The sequence below is a fragment of the Callorhinus ursinus genome, unplaced genomic scaffold (assembly GCF_003265705.2).
Source record: "Callorhinus ursinus isolate GAN/ISIS: 27379988/994484 unplaced genomic scaffold, GSC_fseal_2.0 scaffold49, whole genome shotgun sequence".
In the NCBI taxonomy this organism is placed as follows: Eukaryota; Metazoa; Chordata; class Mammalia; order Carnivora; family Otariidae; genus Callorhinus; species Callorhinus ursinus.
In genome coordinates this window covers 10,668,485-10,695,097 of record NW_027397111.1, presented here as the reverse complement: position 1 = coordinate 10,695,097, position 26,613 = coordinate 10,668,485, and the positions used below count along the sequence as shown (strand labels likewise).

At 47.3% G+C, this 26,613-nt stretch overlaps 1 protein-coding gene across 1 annotated transcript; it reads right to left on the bottom strand.

Moving 5' to 3' along the window:
* Positions 1–57: 57 nt before the first annotated feature.
* FHIP1B (FHF complex subunit HOOK interacting protein 1B) lies at positions 58–22,376 on the bottom strand. Its single transcript, XM_025848474.2, is given in 15 exon segments — positions 58–459; positions 461–582; positions 3,055–3,217; positions 3,374–3,552; positions 5,923–6,702; positions 7,148–7,311; positions 7,514–7,593; positions 11,336–11,503; positions 11,712–11,798; positions 11,973–12,131; positions 12,500–13,138; positions 13,266–13,594; positions 18,083–18,246; positions 18,597–18,775; positions 22,267–22,376. Coding segments are annotated over 12 exon segments (2,919 nt in total). The 5' UTR covers positions 13,404–13,594; positions 18,083–18,246; positions 18,597–18,775; positions 22,267–22,376; the 3' UTR covers positions 58–219.
* Positions 22,377–26,613: the final 4,237 nt, after the last annotated feature.

The window sequence follows — 26,613 nt, the reverse complement described above, 5'->3', positions numbered from 1 at the left end:
ACCTTCCTGGGACCACAGCCCCAGAAAAAAGGGTGGGAAAGAAGAATGAGCACAGAATAGAGATTTCCCTTTTATACATATTGCAACAAGTTCTCCATAAAACATTCATCAGAAATAAATTAAAAAGTCCTCTTGCCACTGCCTCCAAACATAAAAAGGAGCCTACACCGGCGGCCCCGGCCCAAGCCACATGAGGCCCTGATTGTCCATGGAAGAAAGTTAAGGATTGAGGGGCCCGAAGCCTGAGAAAGGAGGGCCAGATCCCTCCTCTGAAGCATCCAACAAGAAAGGCGAGGTGACAGCATGGGCCTGGGAGATGGCAGCCAACTCCTTGAGAAACTCAGGGAAAATGACTGCACAGTAGACCGCATTCTTGACTCGCAGAGCCTCACCTTGGCGCTCAGGGGCCCCACCCCGAGGGGGCAGAACCGGAGTTGAAGCCCCTGGGGAGCCCCCCCCCCAGGCCAAGTCCTGCGCCGTCTCTCCCAGGCTGAAGAACCACCTGTGCCGCCTGCCGGGCCCTGGTTGGACTGTGCGCGTGCCGCAGGAGCAACTCCCCCAAGGACGGCCTCCGGCTCTTCACTGGGAATAAATGGGTATTGGGGATCATGAAGGTGCGGGGGTCAGGCACACTCCCTCGGTCTGAGAGAGATGCCCCCCTCCCTGGGTTCAGGGACATCTCAACTAGGACTCGAAAACCAAAATGCTGCCTGCCTAGCCCTCTTCCCTTTATCCAGCCTCCCCACCCAGTCAACCAGCACCCTCGGTCTTCTGTCAGTCAACACCACAGCCACTTCATTCCCAACCAAGACCCCTTCTCCACGCGCTCTCACCCTGAGGGACTCTTAATACTCCTCCCTCTCCAAACGCTATTCTACCATCTCTAAGCTATGTCTCCTCAGTCTGTAACACACCCTCACGTTATGCTCCTGAACTGGAGCCGACCACTTCCAGCTTCCCTCTGCCTCTCTATAACACATGACCCACATCCTCTGCTCCTTCCACACCCACAGGGCATAAATGCAATCACAGTTCCGGGGCTTTACCCCCTGTCTCATACTCTACTACCCTTCCAAAATCTGTTCTCCTGCGCCACCACTTCGCCTACCACCAGCCCCCCTCCTATATCCACCAAAGCCAACCTCCTACTTCACGTCAGCTTAGACAACTTCATGTGGCCAGACAACTTCACCTCAGCTTAGACTCAAATGAACCATTTAAAATGTTGCCCTCTCTCCTCTAATTATCTTCCTAGATTACTGGTTCTGGATCTTTGCCCAATATATAGGGCCTAGACTGTAGGGATTTAGTCTCTAGATCATGCTACAGTTCCCATTCTCTATCTCGAACACTGGTTACAGAAATATGCTACACAAATCTACTAAATATGGCATTCAAAACCCTTCACAACCAGGCTCACATGCCCCTCCAACCCTTCTTCCAAACCCTTCACACCCTCCTCTGCTTTTGTACCCATACCTATCTGTTCTTCCTGAAACCTTCCAGGCTCTTTTTATGCTTCTGTAGCCCTCTCTGCCTTAATTCTACTCTCCCCACTGTTTTCATCCTTGGCCTAATCTCATTCTCCCCACCCCTCTGAGAAACCTCCTCTGATTTGCCGTCCACTGCCTTCCCATTTCACCGCCTTTATCACACTGTATTGTAATGGCTTGTGTATAGGTCTTCTATCTCATACAGTAATCTGTGAGCTCAAGGGCTCAGACTCTTATCTACCTCCACAGTGAACACAGTACCAGAACTATGGAAATAAGATACATTCACAGTGCTGTACCATGAGGAAATCATGCTAAGGAACATCAGCTGGGTTTTCGCAGCTGTGCAAGAACCATTCTGGTACTGTCTTCCCAACCCACATTTCTCAAGATCCTCCAGCTCACCCCTGCTCTCTTGCTCTTAGCATATTATTTTGCCTCCTACTTTGATTAGCAAATAAAGTACTTCAATTCCTGTCCTTCCCCTCTGCACCTCACAACTCCATGGATACATATCACTTCCTCCTTTGATCTATCCCTCATTTGCCTCAAAGGGGGAAAAAAAAAACCTTTCCCATCCAAAGTTAATCCTGTCCTGGTACACTGGATCCCACTACATCCACCACATTTTGGGACCTTCCTTTCTCAGTTAATGACACTTCTCTAGTCACTCCTCTAGACTGACTGTCAGCTCTTAGAAAGCAAAGGTCTCATCTTGTACCTACTCTCTGAGTCCTTGTACCACTCCCCGAGTCCCCTGTACCAAAGACAATGGAGAGCAAATACGGCAAGTACTCAGACACTTGCTGATGGAAGATCTAGATTTAAAGCTGCATGGTCATACTTAACTTTTCCTTCCTCCTTGTACCCCACAACCATTCATCAAACTCTGCCAATACTTTCTTCCCATTTCTACCTTATCTAATTCTTCCTTTCTGTTTCCACTATTCTAATTCAAGCCTTGCTGGTCACAGCTGCACTCTGTTTTCTCCTGGGTGCACGTGAACTAACATGCTTATCTCTCCACTCTCCTATCTAAGAACCTCCAATGGGTTCTCACTGCCTAAAAGATCACAACTTCTACCCAGCCCAACTTCTAATCTGAGCACCTAATGCTCTGGCCAAATCTTTCCAGCCTTACTATAAGCTATTCCACCACCTTCTAAATCCCCTGCTCCAGCTAAATAGTTCATGTGGTCCCCTGGACAAAAGAATAAAGCCACCCCACTCCTCTGCCTACCCAAGTCCTATCTCTCAAGGACCATGTCAAATACCATGTCCTTTCCCAAGCCGTAACCATACCTCAACCTAGAGACCACTCTGTCCCCTTGCCTATCCTCAACTCCTAGAACAGTTTTTGCTGGTGCTAATTTGGCTCTTGGTGGACATAACTGTATTTTACCCTCTGACTAGAGCCAGACGACAAACATCAAGACTCAATTTTCTGCAACTCCTCAGTTCATGGCACAAGACTTCACCCTTAGTAAGAGCTAATTAACCCGGACTAATTAGCTGTCTAGGGAAGGCAGGGAGAGGGGTGGAGTGGTGGGATAGGCCTCACCTAGGGGATCGGAGCGGCGGGGGGCAGGTCCTGCTGCAGGGCCCTCGGCCCAGTCCAACTTGCCACGGGCAATGAGGTACTTCTTGGCTTTGGATAGCAGTGCTGGGAAGTCCTCCTGGGAGGCCGCAAAGCTCTCAATTTTATTCTTCACAGAACCCAGCACCTATGAAGCACAACTTCATGACATTTCTGTGTAGTTCTAGACTGACAGTCCTTTCTAGTCCCCCTGGGCCTGTTCCCAGCCCCCCAGGGCCACTCCAGCTGCGGGCCTGGCCCACCACGGAGCCTAGACGCACCCATGCATGCATGCATCGCACACCTGCAGCAGGGACTTGACACTGGGCTGGAAGACCATGTTGGTGTTGAGCAGGAAAGAGCGGAGCAGGGGCTGGGGGTGACAGGCCAGCTGGGCCACCAGCCCCGTCAGCAGGAAGTTGACATAGACGGAGTTCTGCAGCATGTTCTCGAGTTTGGCAAAGAGCACAGCCATGAAGGGGCCTGGGAGGGGTGGGTACAAGGATACAAGGCCTAAACACAATGCACATCGTGCTCATTCTTCCCAAAACCAAGAGACCACCCCAACCACTAGATGAAAATTACTTGTAGGTCAGTCTCTGGGTATGTTTAAATATCCTGTGATCACCTACTCTGGAGATGAAATGGCAGACACCAGATAGACCCACAAGAGTCCAGATGCCAGCTTTACACACACTTCAGATGAAGAGCCAGATCATAGGCTCTGGAGTCAGAAAGACCTGGTTTCAAATTCCAGGTTTATCTTTGACAGGTTACTGGATGAATCAAAATTCTCCAAGCATAGTTTCCTACTTGGCAAAATGAAATATACCCACCTCACAGTATTACTAAAAGGATCAAAAGATATTCCTATAAAGCAGTTAGCCCAAGATCTAGCAAATTATACGTATTCAGTAATAACTATAAGCTACATAACATCTCTCAGTTTTTTAAAAAAGCTTCACCCAAGAGGCACAAAAGAAAAAGAACAAGAAAGTGAATGGGACCAAAAGAAGAATCAGGTTACACACAAGACAGAGGACAGCACTACACCTAGGTCAGAAGAAAGCAAGAATGAACTGTAGCAAAGACAAAGGTTACTACACAGGCCAACTTCAAGATAGGGGGAGAAATCTCTGGAAGGCCAAAGAAGAAATCAGCTCTGTTCAGGAACTAAGAACCAAGAAGGTAAAAGAGTTTAGTTCAGAGCCAGAGAAAATTGATTAAGCAAAGTGCTGGGAAGAGGAAAACAGAAGGGATTAGAATGATCTACTAGAACCATCACAGTCTGTCTGACCAGGGATCTGTGAGGAAAAGGGATTATACCTAAGAACTGCACTATGAACTAAGACAGGAGAACAATGAAGGGAAAGAGGCAGTGAATTCTGAAAAAGATCCTAGAACATTCTCCACTCCAGATGCACATGATTAGCCTTAGCTCCATACAACCCTAGTTTAACAGGGTCCCTAAGATACCCCATAACTTTGTCCTTCTGTTTCTCTCATTTCCTGAGACTCTCTTGCAAGAGAAAATTCAAAAAGCTCAGATGAGTTTACAAAGAAGAAAAGGGACACTTCAACAATGTGGTAAAACCTGCATACCACCTTCTGGTGGTACTGAGCAGGAAGGAGCAAAGCCTAAACAAATGGAAAGCCATTTTCTGTAGCCTGCAAGAGGGAACTGTCAGGACTCTCGAGCAGAAGCTTTGGTGTTGTACAAGAAGGATGGCAGAATATCCCAGGCCCAGTTAGGACATGGACTGATCAAGGCATGATAACTTGACTGCAAACAACCAGAAGAAGGGTGGATACCTTGGTCAACTTACATCTGCCATGCACCCAAGAGATGATAATCCTAGTAAAAAGCTACCATGTGCTGAGTTCTCCCAATGCACCAGCATCTCGGTAAGTTGTTTAAATGCAGCAGTGATATGAACAGACACTAATTCAAGGTATGTCTAGTCCAAAGCACTACGTTGCTTCTTAGAAGTGGTTTTTTGGCCCCTAGAGTAAGGAGAGTAAGGATAAGAACCAGGTAAGAGCAGGAATGGTTGAGCCGGCTCTCAAACAAAAACCAAAGAGGAGTTAGCCCGGCCACTCAGGTCAGGTCTAGCTCCAGGGTCTTTGGAAAGACCAAAAGAACTCCGCTCGGGAGCTCAGGGCCACACTTTTGTCATTTGCCCTCAAAGAGGTATTTCACTCTATCTGCTTCAGTCCTTACTATTAACTGTAAGACTTGAAGAAAGTCTTACTGGGTAGTCATAGCAACCAACAAGGTACAAGGACAGAGAACCGGAAAAACCTGAAATTGAGTCCTTCTCTGAGAAGACAGGGAGAAGAAAGGAGGCCAGGGCAGAGTACAGGAAAAACACCAGAAGAGCTGATCCTGGGCAGAAAAGTTGACAGGAGACCCAACACCCAAGACAAACACGGGAACAGCATGGAACAGCATGGCTTACAGGTGCCTCACATACAGAATAGCATGTATGACTCCATATATATTGTTCAGATATATTGCTGTGATTCACCAGGAAACACCAAACACAAAACATCCTGATCACAATCCCAGGAAATGGCCAGACTAGGGAAGAGGAGGAACATGCACATTGGACAGACATACAAGGCTCAGACATAAATCAATACTCAAACCAGCACAAGCATGGAAGACGTATACACAAACACAGAGACATAAGTACAACAGAATATGTATCTGGAATGGACCCAAGCAAAATGGATGAGGAGCTAGGCAAGTACACGGAAACGACATGGCCAAGAAGTCTCAGATATTAGCACAAACATGTCAAGTACATGCAAGGAGTACACAAAGGAGAAGGCCTAGGCTAAGTAGCTTACCAGTGAAGGGCTGGCTTGGCAGCTGGTTGAGAGTCCGCAAAGGGCTGCTGAGGAAGGGGCCAGGGGGCTCGGGGGGACAGGTGAAGCTCTCATAGGCCTCCTCCTCCTCAAGAGGTAGTGGAGGCTCTAGCAGGGGTTCTGAGCCAGCCCCCCCATTGCTCAATGCCACCTCAAGTTCCCGGAGCTCCTGCCCAAAGCCCTCTAGTCCTGCCATGCCCTCGGAAGTGCCCTCTGGCAGTTCCCCAGCTCCCTCCTGAGGCACCCGACGAACCTTCTTGGCCCCCTCAGGCCATGGTCCTGGCACCCCATTGAGCTGGGGAGGGGGCAGGAGGCCAGGGCCCTCCCCTGCACCCCCAGCAAGCCCCCCACTCCCCAGCTCTTCCTCCTCCCCTTCCCCCACATTGTCCCTGTCCTCCTCAGGCAGTAGGCTGCGTTTCTTAGTCCGGGAGCCAACAGGACTGGGCTCAGGAGGGGGCCGCTCGCCATCATAGGGGGCAGACCAGGTACAGCAGGCTCGGACACACCGGTCCACACCACGGCGTGCCTCACGCAGATACTCCAGGTAATTGTCTTCCAGCTCACCAGGCTCCTCCACAGGGCTGGGCCTTCGGCCAGGGCTGGAGGCTGGGGATGCAGCAAGCCCTGGTGAGCGAGGGGCTGGAACTGGGGATTCCGAGCCACCCAGACTCTGCTGTCGCAGGAAGAAGGCCAGTCGAGATGGTGTGGAGGGCCGGGACACTGTCACCACAGAAGAGGAGTCAACACTTGGGCTTCCAGGGCCTACAGAGGGAAAAAACATAAGAGCGATCAAAGAGACAGAGGGCTAGGAGGAAGGATAAGACACCTACGGAGACTAATAGAGAAGGCAATGAAGCAACAAAGACATGTGACCTATTCAGGCAGCTGATTCTCCACCCTCCTAATTAAGCTTTTCAGCATCCACCACCCCCTCTCACTACCCCCAACACCAAAGAAACAATGAAAAATAGAAACAATACAGGACAGGAATGAAGAAGAGGAGCAGCTTTACTCAGAAGCTATATTTCTTTGGTGGAGTTAAGAATCCACCCTGCAAGACCCCTCATCGACCTCCCCAAAGATGGAATGCCACTCATGGCCACAACCTCCCTCCCCCCACCCTAGTCCCACCTTCTTGCTTGGCTCCCCAGAACCCAGGCCATACCCGTGGTGTCCTCCCTTCTCCCTGCCTCTCTGCTAGGCCCACCTCGTGCCCATGAGGCATGCTCTGGATGGGGTGGGCTAGGGGCACGATGCCGACAACAGCGTGGGATTAGGGAGAGAAACTTGTCTGCTGCCCGTCCATATAGGTCCACATCACGTACAGCTGGCTTCTGGCTCAGCATCACATGGTTACATGGGACAAGATACCTGGGAAAGACAGCAGAAAAAGGACACAGGATAGATCAGGAAGGACAGGACCTGGGAGAACATCAAGCCAATGGAACTACATGACTAAGCCAGGCTCCAAGAGGAAACACATGAGCAACCCCAATACAACCCATCACCCAGCAGTGCACAAGGCCTGGAGGGTTCAGGATCAGCCATCCCTCAGCCCTGCCCCCACAGGTACCTGAGAACCAGCTGCAGCAGGACATCCTCACAACTGAGGTTCAGTAGGGTCCTGAAGAGACTCAGAGAGACCATGCAGAGCTGGGGAGGTGGGGGAGGAGGGAGGGAGTCACCATAAGAGCTCTCTACCCTCCAAGATGTTTACCAAATGGGAACCCCCAGCCCCAGGCCCAACCAACCACTCCTAGAGTAACAATGTACACAGGGCCTGGCACATAATAATCCTTCAATTATTAAATAAAGACTCATATGATCTTTATAGGCAAGACTTCACTGTTCAGATAGGAATGAACCATGTGTCAGATTCTGTATTTCTACAGACTACACACGTCAGCAGACACTGGCTATATACACCAGTCAGCAGAGGTTCCAGCAGTACTTAATGGAATGAGAACCCATGAAGAGAGACCCTAAGAAATACTGGGATTGAGTGAATGACTACCAGGAGACAACAGCAATATGATAACTGAGTGAATGCCTGTCGGCAGAGACCACAGCAGCACAGTAACTAAATGCCTACCAACAAGAAGCCAGAGGGAACCTGGAAGCATCCCAGCTGGGAAGTGGGCAGGCATGTGAACAGGGAGTCTGAGTCACCTCTCCAACACTGTGTATCTCTGAAGGTAGAAGAAAGAGAAGCTCAAGTACAGCTGACAGGAAAAGGAAAAAAATAGGTGGGTCCAGAATAGAGGAAACCATTTGTTTTAGAAAATAAGGTGGTTCTTCTGTGGCTCGGCGAAGAGAGGGGAAGAGAAGAGACATGTGTAAGCACTCCCTCACTCCTCTAAATCCCCACAGCACCTTCTCTCTACTTCCCTCATGGCAAGTATACCTGGAGCTCCCTGAAGACCAACTACTGAGTCTTAGGCCAGGGCACCACTGCACAGTCTAGGTGCTCATCAGTTACTAAACGACTGTGGGAGGATTAAAAGTCAACTACGATGGGAAAGAGATGAGATAGCAATTCACACTTTGGACAGCACAAACGTTCAGATTTACCCTAACTGACCATTTTAACTAGCAAGGAAAACATTCCTTGATGTTGTGTGGTAGGTAGAAAAATGGCCCCCCGAAGATGTCCAGGTCCTAATCTCCAGAACCTGTGAGTATTTTACCTTACATGACAAAAGGTACTTTGCAGATATGATTATGGTTATGGAATCGGAGATGGGGAGAGCAGGTGGATTACCCAGGTGGGCCCAATCAAATTACATGAGTCCTTAAAAACAGAGAACCTTTTCCAGCTGGGTCAGAAAGAAAAAGGAAAAGAAATCTGAAGCATGAGAGAAACTTGATCCACCATTGATGGCTTTGAGGATGGAAGGGGGCCATGAACCAAGGAATTTGGTTGGCCTCAGAATCTGGGAATGGTCCTCTGCTGGGGGCTGGCAAGAAAATGGGAATCTCAGTCCTACAACTGCAAGAAACAAATTCTACCAACAACCCTACCTAGCAAGTAAATGGATCTACTACTAGAGTCTCCAGAAAGGAACACAGCCCCACCAAACATTTTGATCTTAGCCTGATGAGATCCGTGTCATACGTATGATGTACAGAATTACAAGATAATAAATTTGTGTTGTTCTAAGCCACTATGTTTGTGGTAATTTGTTATGACAGCAATAGGAAATTACAGGTATGCAGACAGACAACCTAGCATGATTCACTTTAAGCCACAAAAGACAAGCTTAAAGAAGTTCAAAGTCAGGGCAACAGAATCATGCCTAAAAAGGCCAAACAATGGAAAGAAAAGCAATTGCACGTTTAACACAGGCATCCTGAAATAAGAAGCAATCTGGTTCCTCCAAGAAGCAGGAACCAAGAAGGAATAGCCCAAGAACATGAAGGACCTGAGACCAGAGGACCAAATGCAAGACTAATAGAAACAAATGCTAAAGACTAAAGACAATGAGAGAGAATCAAAGAAATGAGGACAAGATTAAGACAAAAGCAAGACAGATAGAGCCTGGCATAGGGAAAAAAAAAAAATCAACCTCAAGAAGGGAATCAATGGTCGCAAAACACAAACAGAACATTCCATCAGGCCAAACAGATATAACACCATGGTTTAACTTTAGCATAATGAGAAATAAACCTTTTTGGCTAACTTTACAAGATTAAAGCTTTGACACCTATTCCCTATTGGGTTTTTACCAATAATACTTAATTAATCCAGGCATGTACCATAATTTTTTGGCATGTTGTAAAGTTTCATATGCCCCGTGTATTACAATTCAAGAGAGCTAAGGCAGAGCCTAGAGTATGTTGTCCTTGTTGCCATTTTCAAATTCTGAAGCGTGCACTTGGTTCAGAAACACTGGTCTCATCCACTGTGGAATATCTCATCCATACCCTTAGTTATTCAGATACCCTTCAGATACCCTTAGTTATTCTATACCCTTCCGTCATTCATAGCTCTCCTGAAACCTCACCTACCACGAGGCTGACTACAGGTATCTCAAGGTATCTCAATTATCTTAACAGTTTTCCATAATCTTTAGTAATCCAAGAACTTCTATTTTATTGATTTTTTTTAAAGATTTTATTTATTTATTTGACAGAGAGAGACACAGTGAGAGAAGGAACACAAGCAGGGGGAGTGGGAAAGGGAGAAGCAGGCTTCCCGCGGAGCAGGGAGCCCGATGCGGGGCTCGATCCCAGGACCCCGGGATCATGACCTGAGCCGAAGGCAGACGCTTAATGACTGAGCCACCCAGGCGCCCCTTGGAACCATTTTTGTTTCCTTCAAATGCCATAAAATCCATGACTAAACGAATGCTTTATTCCCCTAGAAAGACTCTGGGTCTTCATTACTTGGAAACTACTCATTCCCATTTCCATATATATTTTTACTGGTTAAAATCCAAACCTCCCACCATGGTCTACAAGGCCATGCATGATCTGAATCTTACCTGCCTCTCAACTTTCATCTCATTTCCTTCTCCCCCTTGCTCACTACTCCTCCATTCATACTGGTCTTTCATGTCCTCAAATACATTCAGCTCACCCCCATCTCATATCCTTTGCATGTTGCTCCCCCTGCCCAGACTCTTCTTCCACTTGTTCTTCAATAGGCCAACTCCCTCATGACCTTTAGGTCTTAGCTCAATGTCACCTCCTCAGAGAGGTTTCTGACCACCCTATTATTTTATAAGCACGCTGTTTAGTTTTTTCATAACAACGACCACAATTTTTAATTATTTTATTAATGGGTTTGTATATCTCTAAAGAAAGCTCCATGAAGTCAGCAACCATGTCTACCCTGTTTACCATTTATCCTTTGTACGAGAAAACAGTAAGGCATGTAGTGAACATTCAGTATAAATGTTCAGGAAAAGGGAATGTTTAAGTAGGTAGGTGGGTGGATGGGTGCCCCGAGTTATAGTTCAAATGCAGCAAATCCACAGGGGAGAAAAGCTAAGCATACCAGAAGCAGCAGGATCACCTATCAAAACAGACACAAAACCTGGAGAACTGATCTCGAGTCACCCACAGCAGGCCACAGAACAATACACAGCTAAAGAGAACCTCAGGCCAATGCTGCAAGTATAGCACAATGGCAAAACCTCTAGTCATGATGAGCAGCCAGCTATCCAGAAAAAGTAACTGTGTTCTAGATTCATATATTACAAAAGCAAGGGAGCAGACTAAAATCTGTACCCAAAATGGTCAAAAGTTTAATACTGGAAAGGAAATGCCACCTAACTTTGAAGTGACTGCTGGAGACAAAGGCCAAAGAAGGGCAGGCGTACCCTCCCAGAACAAAGGTCAGAGAGAGAAGATGGCTCACCCAGGTAAGCCAGGACAGAGGTAGGGGCCATACCCGGGAGTTGCTGCCAATACGGGCAACGAGGGTGTCAAGGATGGTGTGGGTGTCATGCCGGTGTAACAGCAGGAATCGCAGGAAGGTACGGAGCAAAGCAGGCTCTGAGATACTCCGTAGGAAAAGTTCCAGATAGGCGGTACTGGCGATCATCTCCTCCACAGAGGTCTGGACGAAGGGAAGGGAAAGTTTGGAGATTTAGGGCTTCCCTGCACATACACTGAGTCATTTTTCCCTGAGTTCTAAGGAGGAAGCAGGAGCAGACAGGGAAAAAGGGAGGGGTACCCAGCCCACTGCCTCCCACATTGGTCCTGGCATTCAGGTCACCACCCCTCAGCCTAATACCCTAATCTGCCTTGCCACCCATAACTCTCACCTTGTGCAGGGCAGGGCCCATGACAGGCACCAGAAACCCATTATGGATATAATCAACTAGCTGCTTCTGCACCAAAGGGTGAGCCACCTGTAGGGGTGCAAGAGAGAGGGAGGAGGAATGTGAGGTGGCCACTGCCTGGAAGGGAGTAGCAGAATACCCTACCCCCACGATGGCAGAATAGCAGAATTCCAGGGAATGTGCCCCTCCCCCCATCTGCCCAGAATGACCAAACACCAGACCTCCTGGGAACCCGAGTCCCACCTGAATGACTGCATTGCAGAATTCTAGGGAACTCATGAACAGCGCAAGGGCTGGCACGCCTAGCCAGTCCTCCCGTCGCAGGCAGTGCCAATCATCCCCTGGAACCTCAATCTTTCGGGGCAGTGAGGAATACAGGGCACTCAGCCCTGTGGCCAGCACCTGGGGGCCATCACCAAGGACAGGTTACCAAAAGCTCAGACAATATAAAAAATGGGGAGCAGGGGAGTTATTAACCCAGAGTTTTGACAGGAGTGGGAAAAGAGCTATTCCCAAAGCAGATATTTAGTTACCGAATGTGCTGGAAACACTGGCCCTGGGAACACTGGCCCATGAAGAGCCTTAGTACCTATGCTATCCACCTAAGCCATGTTTCATCCCCACCCCAACTCCAGGTGCTGCTTTCAAACCTAGGGGGCTACTACCTAAAGGAGGACCCCATACATAGCCCCTCCACATCTTCTGGATAGCAAGGTGCTGGACAATGTCTACACACGATACCCCACCCCCCCATCCCAGGAGGTGCTGACCGGGCAGAAGTAAGAGTGATCTGCAATGTAGCGGCCCACAGTGGGACTCCCAGCTGACAGAGCCATGAGCAGGAGTAGGGCGTCACGAGCCTGCTGGCCCAGTGCGCCCTCTCGATGGACAAAGGGAACGAGGCGAGAAAAGAGGAGAAGACGGGGGGCAGCTCCAGGCTCAGGAGGTGGCTGTAGGAAGAACTCCAGCAATGAAGGCTCCCGGGCCAGACACACACACAGCTGGCTGAGAAGTAGCACCAGGCCTTCATCTAGTGCTGGGCTACTGGGCACAGGGCGGCCACAGGCATCCAGCAAGGTCAGCAGAGCCTCACGAACCGGTCCATGTCGCAACAGCGGCTGGCGAGCTTCGCTCACTAGCATCTCAAACAGCTTCAGTTGCTCAGCTCGCCGCTCCTCAACCCCGTCCCCAAGCTCATCCCACTGAAGCTGCCACACCAACACACGGGTTAGCAGGTCCTCACGCAGAGCAAACTCCAGCAAGGGCCCAGGGGCCGTGGGGGCTGAGGGGACAGCACGATCTTCCACCAGCAGTGTCAACATCTGGTAAGTGTGGTTGCGCACAGCACTGAGATCATCTGCCCCCCCAGGAGCTGCCCGAGGACCTTGCCGCTCCAGGATTCGCACCGCCTAGAGGAACAGGACAAGAGAGCAGGAATCTAAGATGATATGACTAAATGGGATGGTGAGAGAACACGGAAGGTTGGAAGGACTCAGGCAGCCAGTAGATCAGGCCATTTGGCATAGAATCTCCTACCTGGGACCAGTGATTCTTGAAGACCATGAGGCAGGTCTCAGGGTCAGCCATGACGGGGGTCTGCAGACTGGCCCCCTGAGGGACACGGTGCCCAGGGCCCCGGGAGGCCAGTCTGCTCAGCCAGTTCATCCTCTCCATGAGGCAGGCTGGGCAGGGCCAGCGGCCAGAGGGCCACACTCTGAGAGTCTGCCAGCCGGAGGCTTTCTCCACTTGTGTCTCTAGTCTGCTTCATCCGGCCTGCAGGAGCCAGTAGCTGGCCATGGAGCCAAAGGATACACCAGGCTGGAGAAGTGAGCCCAGAGGTCACTGCCCAGTCCAGACCTGCAAATCTAATTCAAAGAGAGAGAGAAAGGAAGAGATCAACAGGAGTTTGTCTCTCTCCACTCCCCAACAGGAAGAACCCAGAGCCACCAATCCACTGAGAATTCCACGTACACATGCACACACATAGCATCTTAAATGTCATGTGTCTAAAACAGAACTCACTTCTACCACCCAACCTGTTACTCCTCCAGCCTTCTCCATCTCAAGAAATGATACCAACATTCACCTACATGCTCAGACCAAAAACTTGGGCATCATCCTTATTTCTTCTTTTCCTTAATTCCAATATCCAGTTCATCAGCAAACCCTATCACCTATACCCTCAAAGCATGTCTTACTATTGTAATAGCTTCCAATCTGGTCTCCATGCTTCCAGTCTTGCCTCCCACCCCCCTCCACAGTCTTGATCTGACTCCAGCCACCTCGGAATACTGAGGAAGAAATTTTTTTCTACCAATCACTGTCCCTCCCTAGAAGCCTACCCAGTAGGAAATAACCCAACAGACCCTTAACTAGCTGAATACACACATAAAAGGCGGAAATCCAGAACAAACCAAAAGAGCAGAACAATCTTCATTCCCGCAAAGAACACAGGGACACATTCACACACATATACCCAACTCCTGCCAGATATATCCAACACTCATTCCTGGGGACATGACAGGACACCCTCACTAGAGAAAGGGGAAAAGTACCAAAACGGCTGTTGGCCTAGACAATAACTCACAGCTCCTTCTCCATCGCACCCCTCACCCCCTCAGCATTATTATCTCTCACAAGTACAAAAATTTCAGAGGAAAGGTGTGGTTCAGTTGTCCTTCCTCTTTAAGCTCAACAAAGGCTGAAGGAACCCAGAGACCTGGCACCAGCCCCATACTTTGCCCTCGGGTTATGTTAACACAATCCCTTTCCACCCAGATAGGCTCTCTCACCATTACCAACTCACAACTAAAGGAAGGTAGCAACTAGGCTTAAGGAAACCTATAGAACAGGAGACAGTCTTACAATAAAGGGCAGGGCCAATCCTAAACAGCGGGCAGGGCTCACTCACCGATTAACTCAAGTACATCCATACTGATAAAGTACTGAGTACTCTGCTAAATAATCAATGGAAATATGAAGACAGATAAAAACAGTTGGATGGGGGAGCATAAACAAAAACTCCAATGATTATTATAAACAGAGGTATTTACAAAAGAGTTACAGGGACATGAAAAAAAGCAACTAATTCTGCCTGAGACATTATAACAGGATTCCAGAAAAGAGGTGATATCTGACTTAAGCCTTTAGCAATGAGATACTGGCCACAAAGAGAGCGGAGGGAAAGGCCTTCATATTAAAAACAGTATGTACAAAAATATGGCACTGTGAAAGAACATGACAAATTTGAAAATCCGTTCCAAGTTTGGGGTGGCCTAATCACAGAGTACTTAGAGAAGGAAGAAACATTACTGAGTTGAAGAGTAAATATGTGTGATGGTTATAATTATCACTGAGTATCATGTTAAAAAGTTTAAGTTTTATCTACTGACACCCCGGAAACAAAGGAGGTTTTTAGACCAGGAAAGGACAAGATCAAATTCGCTTTTAAAAAGATGTCAGATAGCAGTCTAAGGTAGAACAGCGAGAGGCAGATGACAGATCAAGTAAGGTGGTAAGAGCAAGATTAGAAAAGATAAATATGAGATTCACCTTTATCTTAGCATGTCCCAGGTGATAATGAAATTATTTACACCTGTAATATCCCTGCCAATAATAGCAAGCTCCCTCAAAAGGGACCATACCATTCATTCTTCTTTGCAATTACAGTGCCAACAGTGCCTGGCATTCAAAAATGCTTGTGGAACTGAATGCTAAATGAGAAATAATTATAGCCAACATATATTGAGCACTTAACTACATGGCAGGCTCTACTCTAAGCACTATATGTAGTAGCTCATTTAAACCCCATTAAAACTCGAGATGTACTAGTATCTCCTTTTTACACATGAGAAAGTCAAAACCTACAAAGGTTAAATATACTGTCAAAGTTAGCCAACTGGTAAGTAGCAAGGCTGGGATGCAAATGCAGATCATCTGCATTCACTTAGCCTGAACAAACAAGACCTGACAAATGGATGGAGGATAAGAGAAGACCCTAATATGAAGTAAAGAGATTCAATAAAAGATAATGCCATTAATAGGTGAGGAACACACAACAAAGGTGTTTTAGAAAAAAGGATGAATAAGCTTTGTTAAGGTTTGAGACACGTTATGCTATGAGACACCTATAGGATATCCATGATGTCCAGAAAGCAAATAGAAATATTCCACTTGAGCTCAAGAGTGAAATCAAGGCTACAGATATATATCCAGGAGTCAACAGCTTATAGGTGATAGATGGAACTATGGAGATGGATGAAATCATCCAAGGACAACAGCAGACCTTGAAGGGAGCTGAGGGTGACATCCTGGGGAAAACCAGAAATTAGGAAAGCAAAGGAGGAGTGTCTTTGAGGACTGTGAAGCTAGCCAGAAATGGAAGGAAAAGCCAAGAAATAATGATAACCTAGAAATCAAGGTAAGGAAGTTTCAAGAAAGTGGAGATTGCCATAATGTATGGTCTACAAAGAGACTAAGCAGAAGGAAGATTAAAATGATCAGTTTTAGCAATCAAGTTTTAGATAAACTTAGGAAAATAATTAGTTAAAGAATGACTAAGAGCCAAAGAAGTGTAACATGCAATACAGGGAAGTGAGTGACATAGGAAAGGATGAAAATAGGGCAATAGCTTAAAGAAGCTAGGAGGGGTCGGAGGTAAGGAGTCAAGAGAAAGAGTTTTTATACTTTAGTTTTGTTTTATTTCAGGATGGAGAGCCTCAAGTATGTCTGTCAAGTGAGGAAAAGAAGTATGAAGAAAGTAACGGGCTGTGGATAAATCAGATGGGGATAACTGCCAGAGAAATCAGACAGACACAGGACTCGTCTGAGAAAGAGGGTAACCCTCTCTGAGAAAGGAGGGAAGTAGTAATAAAGGATGGGTGCCAGTTCAGGTAAATGTGAAATCTGAAACAGGGACGCTAACATCTCCTACCACCCCCCACCCACCGAACCTCCCCTCACTCACTCGCCCAAGAGAGTGGGGGTGGCAAAGAAGAGGAGTGAGAAGGCGGTGGAGCCACAGAACGGATGCTCGGTCTTTCACACACGGTTTCCTATAAACCATCCAACAGTCGTACACTCTAGTAGCTACCCGCAGCAGGGCTGTACTGGAAAAGGTACTTCTCTGTCTGCCCAAGTCCTTAAGCACGAGCTGGGGAGAGCAAAGCCAACAGTTGAGAATACTGGTAAGAAAGGTCCCCTGTTAGTAGCACTCTCACTGCTAGTAGCCCTGGGAGACTGCGTCCCCCCCTTGCTGGTTTCTTTAAACTCTACCCATGCCTTTGTAAATATAATCCCTTTATTAAATTCTTCCCAAACCAAATGTGTGCGATGTGCCCCGTGCAAGGACCCTAACTGATACAAGAGCATTACTGGTTAGAGAATCCTTTTTCAATCATATCTCATTTGAGGACTGAAAATAAATAGAGGCCCTAAGGTCAAGTAAGAGTAACACAAAGTAGTAGGTAAAACAGGAGCTCCAGTTTGAATCTCAGTCCACCATTTTCCAGCTGTGTGACTTTAAATAAATCACTTCACACATGGGAGCCTCAGTTTCCTTATCTATAAATTCCTGATGAAGTACTGTTACGGTTTTAAAAAACAAAATAACCTATGTAACACACAAGGCATAAAAAGCAGGTGCTCGGTACATAACATTTTCCTTTCTCCCTTCCCTCTCCTGATCCTATCTGACCAAGGTATTCTCACCTTTGACTGAGAGGAGATCTAACCTGCTCTCACATGTCCATCCCTACCACCCCACACTCATACTCTGATGAGCTGAAGAAGAACCAAGCATCCAGTCTCAGCAAGCCTTAACATGTCCAAAACTAAACTGCCTTCTGCTCCTAGAACTCAATTCCAAAGATAACAACCAACTCCTACCTTGCAATATAACTGGGGTGCCCACTTCTGCTTCACTGCTTGACCAACAAAGGGCACTGCTCACAGACCCAAAGGGGATAGCCTCCAGGACCTTTCTTCATCCCCACATCTCCAACTCTCAAAGACCTCAAAGAGAAGAGCGACACTGAAATCAGTGTCTCAGAACACAAAAGCTAACACTTAACCTGGGCCCCCTTCACATACTGCAAAAACACAAAAGAAGACCATAGCTTGGTGTTCCTGTCACCTACTTAAGACTCTCATTCCCTGTTAACTGTGCAAAGTTCAAAACGAGACAAAGAGAATGGAATCACCACCCTATTACTGTGTCCTTTCCTCTCATTGTAAAGTCTAGAAAAAAGAGTAGACCCCTCTTCCCAGATTTATTTTCAGGCTCAGCCACAGGGGAAAAGGGGGAAGAAAGAACTGATCTTTAGACCCACAAACAGCCAAGGTCAGTCACTCACCTTACAGCACAAAATACAGCCTTACAGGCACTTTCAGCAAGGGTATCCACCAACCTCAGAATAGCAGGCACAGGGCAGGAAGTGGTTCAGCCTTCCTTATGAACCTTTGCCCTGGGAGAGGCAAGAGAGGGAGGGAGCTGAGAGCAGGGATATACCTGCAACACCTACAGCAGACAGGGAGAGACCAAAATGACCTTTCAAAAACAGGTCAGTAAAGTCTGGGGGTTTCTCTCCCATTGTACAATGGTTCTTCCTAGGCAAGATGACTGATTACCGACATAAGAGGCATGAATGAGCCGTTACCTTAAATACTCAGGTAGAAAGATCTGATTAAAACCTCATAGGAGTACAAAAGGGCGGGGGGGGGGTACCTCACAGGAGCCTACTAACCTAGAGCTCAGCTTACACATATCCTCCCTGCTTGTCCATCCATCAGCCTACACATATAAGACACATTCCCAACTCACTCCCTCCCCTCTCCTCAAGAACCTCTGCTTCTTGCAGGGAATCTCACCTGACTCCAGCACAGCCTTTACACAACGTGAACCTCAAACACGGTGACTCCCCTTTACAGCAGTGAATCTCCACGTCACACACGGCTCTTTCTCCACCCCTCTTGGGTGATGATGACAAAGAAGATGTCAAAAAGAGGAGGAGAGAATGAACTAGATCCTAAAGAACAAGGAAAGTTCACTGGGCAGAGAAGAAAAAGTATTCTTAGTAAGGGAAACAGCTATTACAAAGATCTCAAGGCTCAAAAAAGTAACATGTTTGTTAGGGAACTGTGAACAATTTATTCAAGCTAGAACACAAAGTAGGGAGTGGCAGGGGATGAGGCTGGAGAGGTGAGTTGAGGCCAAATGATGCCATATTAAGGAATTTGGATGTTGTCCTACAGAACACAAAGAGCCAAAAGTTTTTAAGCAGAGGAGCTCCATGATTACGTTTGTATTTTTAGAAAGGCCATTCTAGGGACAGACTAGAAAAGAGCAAGTCTGAAGGCAGGAGACTGTTGGGGGGATGGGAGGGAATCCAGATGAGAGAGGAGGAAGAAGTAAACTAAAGCTTTAACAGTTAAGATGTAGCCATGGAGATGAAGAGGAAAATAATTTAGAGGGAAACATATTAAGATTTTGGTGAGTGATTAAATAACAGGGGGTTAAGGAGTGGAAAGAATGAAGAGGACACTGAAGTCCTTGTCTGGACTGAGACAGGGCATGTGATACAACAGCACACTCTCAGAGCAAAGACACTGAGTGCTGTTTTGGATGTATAAATCTGTAATACCTGTGCAGATATATGGTACACCATGGAATATATATGACACAGGGAGAGACTATATCCCCATGATATGCTTTTGCATTTCACTCTCTCTCACTAAATTGAAATCATCTTCCCATGTATCTACCTCTCCCAACCGGACTGAGAATTCCTTGAGACCTCAGAGGACCGTGTCTTATTTATCTTGTTATCTCATAAAATGTAAACTTCACAATGACAGACTACATACTGAAAAAGTATGTGCTGAATGAATAAATGAATTAATATATGAATGAATGAACTTGCTCTCCCAGCACTTAGCAGAGTGCCTGGTGTATAGCAGATGTGGAAAAAATGGTTACATACAGCACTCCAAACATGTTTCTATCTATACATCACTACCCTCTATGTTACTTCTTCTGAGATCTACCACTGGGCTGTATGTCTAAGTCAAAATCCATTTTACTTCCTGCACTACTATTTCAACACAGTTCAATGTAGCTTACCAAACCCAGTGCTTTCTCCAGAACACCCAAGAATTTGGACAGTCCCTAAGAATGCTCTGACGACTTGACTCATCCTACCACTATCACAGTGTGATCCAGGTGTTAAGTATACCTGTTCCCGTGTCATTGACACAATATTAAACAGAACCTTCATCTCTATGTCACCCTCAAAGTCTCTTTAACTCTTTTGGAACCACATTAATTACAAATCATAAAAATTGCTTTTTGCCAGTATAATGTCCTCCAAGTAAGTCATCATCACAACTCTTCCCATACCTAAGGTGCCATTTAGTCCACATGGCTCTCACTCTCTGCTACAAACCTTCTTTCCCCAAGTCACCCACTCTCAGGAAACCAAAGTTTGGGTTCAGCTTTGCCACTTTATCACTATGTGACCTCTGATTTATGAATCTGATCCATCATCTATACTTCACAAAGTATGTAAACCCAGTGAAATGTGAGACTGAATGAATGCTGTTCAAATGTCAGAAGTTATCCAGAATTAGTCTAAACACAGGCTTTCTCAACCATAATAACAACAGCCACGCCTTCATCACTCTAAATTTCTCCATTTCAGGAACTATTAAAAATAATTTCTAAAAAATTTTAAAAATAGGCTTGTTACTTATTTTGGCAAATAAGACCATTTCTTTAAAACCCACCATCTACTGTCACCATTATTTCATCAGTCAGAAAGCACTTTAACACTAAAAGAATAATCTCAGAATGAACTTATCTTTATGAAAAACTCATGTTTCATATGTTATCTTTCCTTCCTCCTTGGATGGATGAAATCTTTACCATGAACTGGCACTATCCTTGGCCCAGTGTTTAGGAATCACTGCTCCAAACCCTGTTATGATACATGTCGGTTCTACAGGGTTCTGCCCATCAGAGTAGGTGGTCAAGGTTCCAGTAGCATGAAAATGTTTGGCCTCCAGAGAGAAGCAATGAAAACATACCATGGGTCCGAACAGTTGGTCCTGAGGCTGAGCCTCTAGAACAGAATGGCAACTTGGGCTTGGGCTGCCCCTAATTCTCAAGAGAACAGTCTGGATAGGAAAGGCCTAAATCTCCCAGAGGTTGGGGGAAAGTATCTGGGCTCTGTGGTCGACTGTCACTAGAGAGGAAAATTTAGTGGTGGGAAAGTGAAGGGTCCATTATAACTGAGTGCCAACCCAACTGTCTAGAACTTTTAAAATGTTCGTGTGAGTGTGGGTTGGCAGGGAGAAAGGGACCTGCAAAATACTAATAAAGTAAACCCAAAAATGTGTCATGGACAGAGGAATGAGTTGCAAAGGGATAGGAGAAAACTTCTGGGGGCAGTAGAAATGTTCAGTATCTTGAAAGTGGTGATGGTTTCACAGATGTAAACATATGGCGAAACTTACGCACATTTTAAATATGAGCAGTTTATTGTATATGAATTTACCTCAATAAAGTGGAATTTTTTTAAACTAAGAAACTGAGAGCAAAGCCATTCTGTTTGAGAGCCTAAATATAGTGTTGTATGTAACAAACCATGTGACTCTCATGAAAGTAGAATTAGCAACTGAAAATGGTTAGGCCAATTTAGATGACAACCATAAGAGCCCCACAGCTAAGCACAGGTGAGGAGCAGCATCGGAGTAAGGCTGCCCAGAAGCAGTGGACAGAAAACAAACATAGGCGGTCGTAGCCCCCCCCCCCCCCAAAAAACCTCCATGAGAGGGACCATCTCCAAGTTTGGAGTCCCAAAGAGGAACTTGAGAAACCGGCAGTTTCAGTGATTACTCTGGTTGAAAACTAAGCCTCAAAAATAATTTTCATTATCATAATTATTACTGCCCATGACGCCTTCATTTTTCTGTCCTCCAAAAGCCAAGTGCACAACATTTCCACCCAAGCTGTCCTACTCGGTCTGAAACTAGGCAGGACACTGGGCAGGACAGTCCATCGAAGTAGGCTCCAAAACCAACCTCAACCTTATCCGAGCCTCACAATCCTCATTCCTTCCCTCATGCCCTAGCCTCAACACCCTCACCCATTCCCCACCAGCCCGCACGCTCCCGCCTTTGCCCTTCACTCTCCCCTCCCCGCAGAGGCCCCACTCTGGCCCCAGGGTTGCCCTCACCCCTGCCCACAGGTGCCTCAGCCCCTCACTAAACCGTGTTCACAAGTCCCTTTCCCTTGGCCCCTCGAAAAGCATCCCTAGCCCCTCTTCTTGCCCAGCTCCTCACTTGCCCGCTCACCCTTATTAGGCTCTTAAGCTGCTCCCCTACCTTAGACACTCACACCCGGCCCCTTACCACATGCCAGCCCCTCACCCTGTCCCCTCATGACCAGTACAGTCACCAAATCCGGTGCCGTCATTCCCCAGTCCCTCAGCCCCTCACAGGCCTCTCCGGGCCCTGCGGCCCATACTTGCCGTTCACTCACAGAACCCCGATCCTGACCAGGCCCGAGCGCCGCAGCCCTCCTAGGTGAGTTCAGGCCGCCGCCATCGCTCCTCAGGCGCACCAGCCGCGCCCCGCCCCGCGCCACACGCAACTCGCGCCCCCGCGCACCCCACGTAACCGCCCAGCGACGCACCGCTGGGCAGTGGCGTGCCAGCTCATTGGCTGGACCCGGCCAGAGCCGGAGCGCCGATGCTTGTTTCCTGGCAACGGCCGAGCGCCGGGGCGGGGTCGCCGACGGCATTCCGAGCGAGGAGTACCGCCTCTTCCCCGGGTCCCGCCCCTTCTTGCTGTAAACCCCGCCCCTCCGAAGGACTCCAGCGTGTCATAGGGAAAGACTTCTGGGGAGGCGGAGGCCCGTAGGGCGGGGGCGGAGCCTGAGGAGGAAAGGTCGAACCAGAGGGCAGAAGGCGGGACCTAAGGAGGGACGCGACTTTAGGAGGCAAGGAAAGGCCAAGGGCGGGGCTTAGGAGAGAACAGAGGCTGAAAGACTAGCGTGGAGGGGCGGGGCCAGCGGTCCTGGGCGGTGCTTAGGGTGGAAGAGTGGGCTGGACGGGGCGGAGCTAGCACGGAAGGTAGGTCTGAGGGGAGGAGTCAGTAGGTGCGCGGGGCCTGTGGAAAAGCTGAGCCCATGAGAGGGCTGACTGCAGACTAGGTCGTTTTTGCCCCATCTGCGCGCACGGCTTGGACTGTACCCGGCCGATGACCGCCCCTTCCTAGCTTCCCCAACGCCTGCTGCCCCGTGATCCGCCTTGGACACCGTCTGTTCATTAACTCAAGGAACACGGAGTAAGCACCTCCACACCAGGCAGGATGCCAGCCAGATCAATTAGAACCCATATCTGCCCTCCAAGACCTCAGCCCTTAAGGGAAAGAAGGGCAAAAGGGGCTTAGGGAAACCTTCAGGAGTAAATGATGTCTCAACAGAGAAACAAGCAAGAGTATGGTAAACTAAGAGAAATGAAAGTTTCAGATCAGGTCGGTGGTTTAGTTCGAACTATTACCAATGTTAATTCCCTGGTTTTGATCATTGTACTCTGGTTATATAAGATGATAACAGGGGAATGTGGCTAAGAAGTTTACGGGAACTTTCTGCACCTTTTTTGCAACATTCTGTAAGCCTGAAATTCGCTTAAAATAAAAAGTATTTAAAAAGAAAAAGAATTGGATCAGCCCATACCAAGGCAAGGAAGAATGAACAACAGGTGGGGAGGTGCTTTGGGAACTACAATCAGTACAGCATGTCTGGAGCCCAGGCAACATGCAGAGGAAACACTAGCGATGAGGCTGAAGACATGAACAGAGGTCAGGAATGGGCGATTTGTATGCCATGTGAAGGAGTTTAGATTTTATCCTTGGGATAACAGAGAACTATAAAGAATTTTATACATGGTCAAATTGGTAAGGCCGAAACTGAAGTAGTAAAGTTACAGAGAAATGGACATGTGGACATTAGAAGGCAGGGCACCAGGGCTTGATGCCTGGATGCATATGAAAGGAAAATAAAAGGATTAAAAACTGATGCTTAGTTTATATAAGTTCATTCACAGGCAAAACGCAACTATGGTATTAGAAGTCAGGCTAGTGATTATGCTTGGAAAAGCAAGGACTGGAAGGGGGCAGAGTGGGGTTCTTATGAGTGCTGGTTACATGGGTGTGTTCACTTTATGAAATTCATCAAGCTGTATACTTAGGAAATGTGCACTTTTTTAATATATATGTTTGTTCTGGCTACCATACTGCATAACAAATCATCCCAAACTTAGTAGTGTAAAACAACGACTATTTCTTTATGCTCACAGATTCTGGGAGTTCAACCAAGACACAGCAAGAATGGTGTATCTCTAGTCCATGATGCCTGGGGCCTCATATAAGATACCCGAATGCCTGGGGGGTGACTTGAGGCTGGTGGCTAGTGTAATCTGAGGCTTCTTCACTCTTCTTCACATGTCTGATGCCTGGGCTGGTACAACTCAAAGGCTGAGCTCAGCTGGGACTGTCAAACACAGTACAGAGACATGACTAGTCTTTGTGGCTTGCACTTCTCACAATGTGGCAACTAGGTTCCAAGAAGGAGTGTCCTGATGGGGAGCTTCCAGACAACGAGCATTCCCAAGTGAACCAGAAGGAAGCTGCATAGCCTTTTATGATCCAGCCTCAGAAGTCACTCCTGCTATATTCTATTGGTTGAAACAGTCACAAGGCAGGAGTGTCAAAGAATTTGTGACCATTTTTAAAAACTGCCATAATGTCATACAATAATAATAATAATGATAGTAATAATAACAAATACTAGTGCTAGATGTTTGGCCTGAAAGACCAGAAAGAGGGATTATAAGAGAAAGAACAGATGAAGGAAGATAATGAGCTCAATTATAGACCCAATGGGCTAAAGGTGACTGTGGTATATCCAAGTAAGGACATCCAGCGAGCAGTTAGTGGTATAGATGGGTCTGCAGCTCAGAGTTTCAGGGAGTCAGTAGATGGGAAAGAAGATCCTGTGGGCGATCAAGATTGGCCAGAGAGAGCGGGGAGCATGGAAAGAGAGGAAGGCCTAGGTCAGGGTCTTAAAAACGCCAACACAGAAAGGATGGACAGACAAGCTTATGAAAAGACTAAGAAAAAATAAACAGAAAACCAAGAAATTATGGTGTCACAGAAGCCATGGGAAAAGAGGATTCCAAAAAAAATAAAATAAAATGTTGTGGACTATAGACATTTCTTCCATGAAACTCTCCAAAAATACATATCTGACCATACCACTTAACTATGCAAAACACTTTGCAGGTCCTCCATTGTTTTAAGATAAATCCCAACTTTATAAAATGGCTGAGAAAGCTCTCCCTGGGCTGCCCTCTTGTCCTCCATTCAGCCTCCTTCTGCACCCCCAGCCCCTCACGTTCTCTACAGAAACCAGTTGATGTCTCCCCGTCACCCAGGTTTTTTAAAGTCTCTACGCCTTTGCACACGCTGTGCGCTTTGCCTCTGCTGCTCTTCATTCTCCCCTCCCTAGACCTAACTCCTATTCATCCTACAGAACCCAGGCTCAACTGGGACCCTTCTTATAGTGTAACAGCCCTATGTATATCCACCTAATAGAGTACCCATCAAACTGATACGTAACGGCCTAGCTACCCGACTATTTCCCCTACCAAACTCTGAGTTTCTAGAGGGCAGGGGGTGGGTTTCATTCATCTTTTATCCCCAATATTGAGCATAATATTGGCTTGTGTTCCGACTATGACCTGTTGACTGAGAAAAGATGATAGAAGTGAAAGGGACAGCAGGTTGAGGGAGAATTTTCAGGATTTTTTTGTTTGTTTTAGTGTGGGAGAGATTTAAGCATGTTCATAGAAAGGGAAAACTGAAGGAGGTTGGGGATCTAGAGAACACATTGAATAGCTGACGGGATCAGGTACTAGAGGTAACAGGAAAGGAATGGGGCAAAACCTCCACATAACGGCCCCCATCACACTCATCCAGTACGAATGAGGTAAGGGGGGCGCCTGGGTAACTCAGTCAGTTAAGCAGTCCGACTCTTGATTTCGGCTAAGATCAGGATCTCGAGGTCATGAGATCAAGCCCCCAACGGGCTTCATGCTCAGAGAGTCTGCTTGGGATTCTCTCTCTCCTTCTCCCTCTGCTCCTCCCCCCACCCATGTACACACACACACACACACACACACACACACACGCAGACACACACACACACACGACACACTCTCTCTTTCTAAAATAAATCTTTTTTTAAAAAAATGAGGTAAAGTGGGCATGGACGTAGATAAGGGTGCAGATAATGAAAACAGAGCTCACATTTGATGTGACAAGCTTTGTTTGTCCCTAGAGACTAATTCAGCACCTGACACAAATGAGCCATTCAGTCAATAGTTGTTAAATGAATAAATAATGAGGCCCAAGCAGAGAACTTGCACAAAGTAAAACAGAATGACTGTCTGAGCCTATACTGGCAGCCCCCTCTCCTGACTTAGAGGACCCCTAAGTCGTGCAGCTTGGCAGGGTGGGGGAAGAAACAAGGCCCAGCCTTACTTCTGAGGTATGCACCCCCACCTTCTCCAGGGACCTCATTAGAGATGTTTAGCTGGGCAGGTGTAAGCCCAGGCCCTGGGAGACAGGGCGGGGTGCTGGGGCCACACTGCCTCTGCGCCTTCAGTAGGGGCTGGCCCTGGTTGTGTTGCTAAGAGCTTCAGAAGTCAGAGGCAGAGGAGTCACAGCGGGAGACCAAGGGCAGCCTCTTCCAGACAGGCAGGCAGGCAGGCACCATAGGCAGAGGCCCTGGATACTCCACATCCAGGCACCAGGCCACGGAAGC